The sequence below is a fragment of the Rhincodon typus genome, unplaced genomic scaffold (genome assembly GCF_021869965.1).
Source record: "Rhincodon typus isolate 14 unplaced genomic scaffold, sRhiTyp1.1 hic_rhity00014250, whole genome shotgun sequence".
Lineage (NCBI taxonomy): Eukaryota > Metazoa > Chordata > Chondrichthyes > Orectolobiformes > Rhincodontidae > Rhincodon > Rhincodon typus.
In genome coordinates, this window is record NW_025979888.1 from 1 (window position 1) to 5,900 (window position 5,900).

The window sequence follows — 5,900 nt, forward strand, 5'->3', positions numbered from 1 at the left end:
AGACATGGAGAGAGAGAGAGACGGAGATAGAAAGAGAGAGACAGAGAGAGAGGACCATCTCAGTTGGTTGGAATCTTTGACACACAGCACGGTGGCTCAGTGGTTTGCGCTGCTGCCTCACCATGCCAAGGACCCGGGTTCAATCCCACCCTTGGGTGACTGTCCCTGTGAAGTTTGTACATTTTCCCTGCATGTGTGGGGTTTCCTCTGGGTGCTCCGGTTTCCTCTCTCAGTCCAAACATGTGCAGGTTAGGGTGGATTGGCTGTGCTAAATTGCCAGTCGTATCCAGGTATAGGTGGATTAGCCGTGGGAAATACAGGGTTGCAGGGATAGGGTTGGGAGCAGGGCTGGGTCTGGGCGGGTTGCTTTTCGGAGGGTCTGTGTAGACCAGATGGGCCAAATGACCTGCTTCCACGCTGTGGGGATTCTATTCAATGACATACAAAGAGCCTCATCTGAATGAGTCAAAACAATGTCTTAAAGTCAACAGACAGGTCGTTTCTTACCGGCCTCCTTCCTGCGTAAGTAGATTAATCGGTATGGCTCACTTGCTGAGAGATTCAGTGATCCATCCGAGTTCAGGGGGCGAACCTGTAATGATTCAAACCTGTGAATTAATTCAGCACCAGGCCATCACAGGACCAAACCCAATCACCCAGAGGCCTCCCAATGTGAACCAGCTAGCGTAGTGATTCTGGGGTTGGCGGCTCTTTCATTTTATACCCCGCTCTCTGCCCGTCTCCCGCCCCCATCCAGTTTCTCGGCCTCCTTACTTTCTTCAGGGGAATGGTCTGGATCCACTCGCCAGTCTTCACTGCAAACACGTTCATTGCATTCTCGCTGTACACCGTCAGATATGGCCCGTGACAAGCTGTAGGGAACCAAAAAAAACCCCACATATTAACCCAAAACTCTACAAGAGCTGACTAACCTCCCTGCCCTTGCCCACAATGATCCCTGCACCTCCAAAGACTCTGGGTCAGACAGATGAGCGTGTCGGGATGGTGGGGAAATTAGCCGAGTTCTTCAACGCATTGTTCAAGTGAGTGAACAGTTATGTATGCCCTCTCTGGTTGAGTAGCCTTCCCTAAACTGAATGGGGATGGAGAGACAGTGATGTTCCTGGGAATGTAAACTGGCAATGGGCATGGTTTCTCCTCAAATCAATACGGGAACAGGCCATTTGGTGCATCTGCCCACCTCTCTTTCAACCTATCCCATTAACACTTGAAAGTGGAGTCGCAGGTAGACAGGGTAGTGAAGAAGGCATTTGGTACACTTGCCTGCATTGGTCAGTGCATTGAGACTAAGAGTTGGGAAGGTCATTGCAGATATACAGGACATTGGTCAGGCCACTTTTGGAATACTATGTTCAATATGGTCTCCCTGCCATGATGTTGTGAAACTTGAAAGGGTTCAGAAAAGATTTACAAGGATGTTGCCAGGGTTGGGCAGTTTGAGCAAAAGGGAGAGGCTGAATATGGCTGGGGCCATATTCCCTGGAGCATCAGAGGCTGAGGGGGACCCTATAGAGGTTTATAAAATCATGAAGGGGCACGGATAGGGTGAATAACCAAGGTCTTTTCCCCAGGCAGGTGCGTCCAAGTCTTGAGAGCATAAACTTAAGATGGGAGGAAAAAGATATAAAAAGGACATATGGGGTGGCACATGTATGGAACGAGCTGCCAGCGGAAGTGGTGGAGGCTGGTACAATTACAACATTTAAAAGGCATCTGGATGGGTATGTGGATAGGAAGGGTTTAGAGGGATATGGACCAAATTCTGGCAAAATGGGACTAGATTAGTTTAGGATATCTGGTTGGCATGGAGAGTTGGACCGAGGGATCTGCTTTCCTACTGTATAACTCTATGGCTTTATACCACTTCTTTCTTTACCCTCATGTGTTTACCCAGCTTTCCCTTGAATATATCCATGCTATTCAATAAAGCTTCTCTTATGGTAGTGAGTTCTGCATTCTCCCCACTCCCTGGGTATGGCGGTTTCTCCTGAATTCTCCAGTTGGATTTATGAGTGACTGTCTTACCTAGATGACACCAATTTCTGGTTTCACAGAGAAGTGGATATGTTGGCTCTCCATCTGCCTTAGCAAACCTTTAAAGACTTCTTCAAAGGTCACCTCTCACCCTCTCTATTTTAAGGAAAAGACCTCCGGCCTGTTCAATCTTTCCTGATGAGCGTAACCCCTCAGCTGTGGGATCATCCCAGTGGATTTATTTTGCATATTCTCCAGTGCCTCTATAGCTCGTTTTAATAATGTAGTGGTCAGGCTGATCACAGAAACTTGAAGTGTGATCTGATACAAGTTTAACATCACTTTTCTGCTTTTCAATTCTGTGCCTCTAGAAATGAATCCTATTTATTTCATAGAGTCATAGTCATAGAGTCATAGAGTACAAAAACAGACCCTTCAGCCCAACCTGCTCCTGGCCCATATCCCTCCAAACCTTTCCCATTCATGTATTTATCTAAATATATTTTAAACATTGTAATTGTACCCACAGCCACCATTTCCTCTGGGAGTTCATTCCACACACAAACAACTCTGTAACAAATTTGCCCCTCAGGTCTTTCGTAAATCACTCTCCTCCCATTTTAGAAATGTGCTCCCTAGTCTTGAAATCCCCCATCCTAGGGAAAAGACAACTAACATTCACCTTATCTATACCCCTCATTATTTTATAAATCTCTATAACGTCACCTCTTTAACCTCCTACCCTCCAGGGAAAAAAAGTCCCAGCCTTTCTTTACCTTTCGCACCCAGCAACATCCTGGTAAATTTCTTCTGAACCCTCTCCAGCTTGATAATATCCTTTCTATAACTGGGCGACCAGAACTGCACACAGTGCTCCAGAAGAGGCCTCACCAATGTCCTGTACAAACTCAACATGACTTCCCAACCCCTATACTCAAAGGCCTGAGCAATGAAGGCAAGTGTGCTAAAGAACTTTTTCTCCACAAACTTGCTAACCTGTGTCAATACTTTGACTGGTTTGTTAATCTGGAACCCTCAGATTCCTCCTACATTCACAATGACTGCTCCAAGCAGAGTCTGATCTTGTGATTCTTCCCATCAAGATGCACCAACCCATACATACCAATGTTGAAATTCATCTGCTAACTACATTGCTCATTTCGCAATTTTTTTTGACATCGCCTTGGATTACTCCTAAATTCCGGACTTACTCTCTCATTTGGATTAGAATGACATTTTGAAACCACATTTCCAATATCCAAGCTCAATTCATTTTATGTCAATGGTTAACCTGAATGATCTTTGAGGAATCCCACGGTCTTGAGCTTGTTTTTGGCATTGCAGTGAGCTTTAGAATGTTGCAGAACCGAAGAATGTTGTATCACAGAAAGAGGCCATTTGGCCCATCGTGTCTGTGCTAATCCCATTTACCAGCGCCTGGTCCGTAGCTTTGCAGGTTCCAGCTCTTCAGGGGCAGGTCCAGGCTCATTTTAAATGAGTTGAGGGGTTTCCTGCCTCAAACACCAAACTGGGCAGCAAATTCCAGACACCCACCAGCCTCTGGGTGAAAAGGTTTTCCCTCATGGTCCCCCCATAATCCTTCTGCCGGCCACTTTGAATCTGTACCTCCTTGGTAACTGACTCATCCACTGGGGGAATCAGGTCTTCCCTGACCACTCTGCCCCAAGTCCTTCGTTATTTTGTACGCATTGATAAAAACACCCCTCAGCCCTCCTTTGTTCTGAGAGAAACAACCCTAACCTATCCAAACTTTCCTCATTGCTTCAATTTTCAAGACTTAACAACATGCTTGTAAATCTCCTCTGACTCCAGAAAGATTTATGTCCTGCCTATAATGGGATGACCGGAATGGTCCAGCTGTGGCCTAACTAGTGCCCGTTAGATTTCCAGCAATTACATCCCTGCCCTTATATTCATTACCTCACTCAGTGACAGAAAGCATCCCATATGCTTTCCTTATCACATTTTGTACTCGTTCAGGGACCTGTGGACGTACCGTTCGAGGTGTCTCCCCTCTCAATACCCTCCTGTTTGTTGTATATTCCCTCCTACGTTTGCCCTCTCCAAACACTGAACCTCATAGTTTGAATCCCATTTGCCATTTTGGAGAAAGGACGTAGAACTGTACAGCAGAGGAACGGGTTCTTTGACTCACAATGACACCAAATTAAACTAATCCCTTCTGCCTGCCCTTGGTCCATATTCCTCCATTCCTTGCATATTCATGTGCTTATCTAAAAGCCCCTTAAATGCCCCTAACATATCTGCCTCCTCGACCATCAATGGCAGCGCGTTCCAGACTCCTGTCACTCTCCGTGTTAAAAAAAAAACTTGCCCCTCACATCTCCTTTGAACTTTCCCCCCCTCTCACCTTAAATGCATTTCAACATTTCAACTCTGTGGAAAAGATCCTGACCGTCAACCCTATCTATGCATCTCATAATTTTATAGATTTCTATCAAATCTCCCCTCAGCCTCTGCTGCTCCAGAGAAAACGACCCAGCTTCTCCTTATAGCTCATACCCTCTAACCCAGGCAGCATCCTGGTAAACCTCATCTGCACCCTCTCCAAAGCCTCCACATCCTTCCTATAATTTGGCCACCCACTCAAACAAATCATTAATATCTTCCTGTGGTTGACAGCCCTCCTCTTCACTATCAACTACCTCGCCAATTTTGTATCACATGCAAATTTCCTTTTCGTGCCTCTCACATTGAACTTTTAAATCTTCAGTGTGTAGCAGGGAGACTTGTGGCATTGAAAACCGCTTTCCGACAAACATTCCCCTTTGGTTCAGTGACACGAGACAATCCATTTATCCGTATGTGTGTCCCCAGGACGAGTGAGAGCGAGAGGCCCACTTACCCGCAGCGACGGGGTGCGTTGGCCACATTAGCTCGCGCTGCTCTGACCTCCGACCCTGGCCGTTGACGTACACGCCAACCGTGTTGAAGCAGAGCAGGTACAGGTCACTGGAAACAGTCACAGCGCACAAAGCCTCCGTCTGCCCGTGGGAGAGGAAGGCGAGGGAGGGGTCCTCTGGGCTCACTAAGTTGGTCGGGGGTCCCTCGCCCGCCAAAGCGTACAGGCTGAAACCGGCTGGATAGCCGATGCACAGGAGTTCCTCGAAGATGCCCATCCACTGAACCACCCCAGGGGCCTGGAAGTCCCGTGCCCGCTTGTATGGCTGCTTGCTGGAGGCCAGCTGGTAGCACGTCACATGTCGCTTGGAGGCCGTGCACAGCCAGAAGGCACCCTTCCCCTGGCACAGGCTGCCCGCGGTGATCATCTGAGAGCCCCGGGCTTCCAACAGCTTGGCTCCGGTCGCCTCTGGGTTCTTCAGGTCCTCCCAGGTGAAAACACGCACGTTTCGGCTCCTGCCAGATAGCACGGCAAGCAGTCTGGCACCGGGCACCGGATCGAGCTGGTGAACCCGCTTGCAGTCGCCCAGCAGCGTGATTTCTGCAATGCAAAGAGGTCAAAGATTTTGAGTAACGAGGCCCTAAGATTCAAGACCATCAATAATGTTGACTGTTTCACGATATATCCCCTGGCTGCCTTGGTCCACTGTCTTGTCGTGTTCCCCACGTATGTCAAATACATTCTCTCTCCATTTGACTCAGTCCCCTCTGCTCCCCGTCTCCTACAACCTCCCCACCCCCACCCTCGTCAACGCTCCTTTAGTCCTCCCCCTGACACTCCCACCCCGTCCCATTCTCCAATCCATCCTATTTCCCCCAGTCCTCTCCTCTCTCAATCATCCCCCTTACCCTCAGGCTCTCCATCATATCCTCCCCTTCTCTGTCTTGCTCAATCCCTGCCTCTCAACCCCTCCTCCTCCTCGCCGTCTCCCACAATCCCTCCTCCTCGCCGTCTCCCACAA

The 5,900-nt window shown here is 48.3% G+C and overlaps 1 protein-coding gene across 1 annotated transcript; it reads right to left on the minus strand.

Annotated features, from left to right (window-relative positions):
- Positions 1 to 507: 507 nt before the first annotated feature.
- LOC125482648 (serine/threonine-protein kinase MRCK alpha-like) lies at positions 508 to 5,479 on the minus strand (the record flags this gene model as incomplete). The annotated part of the gene is made up of 3 exons (XM_048594766.1): positions 508 to 592; positions 775 to 872; positions 4,883 to 5,479. Coding segments are annotated over 3 exons (780 nt in total), but the record flags the coding sequence as incomplete, so codon positions are not given.
- Positions 5,480 to 5,900: the final 421 nt, after the last annotated feature.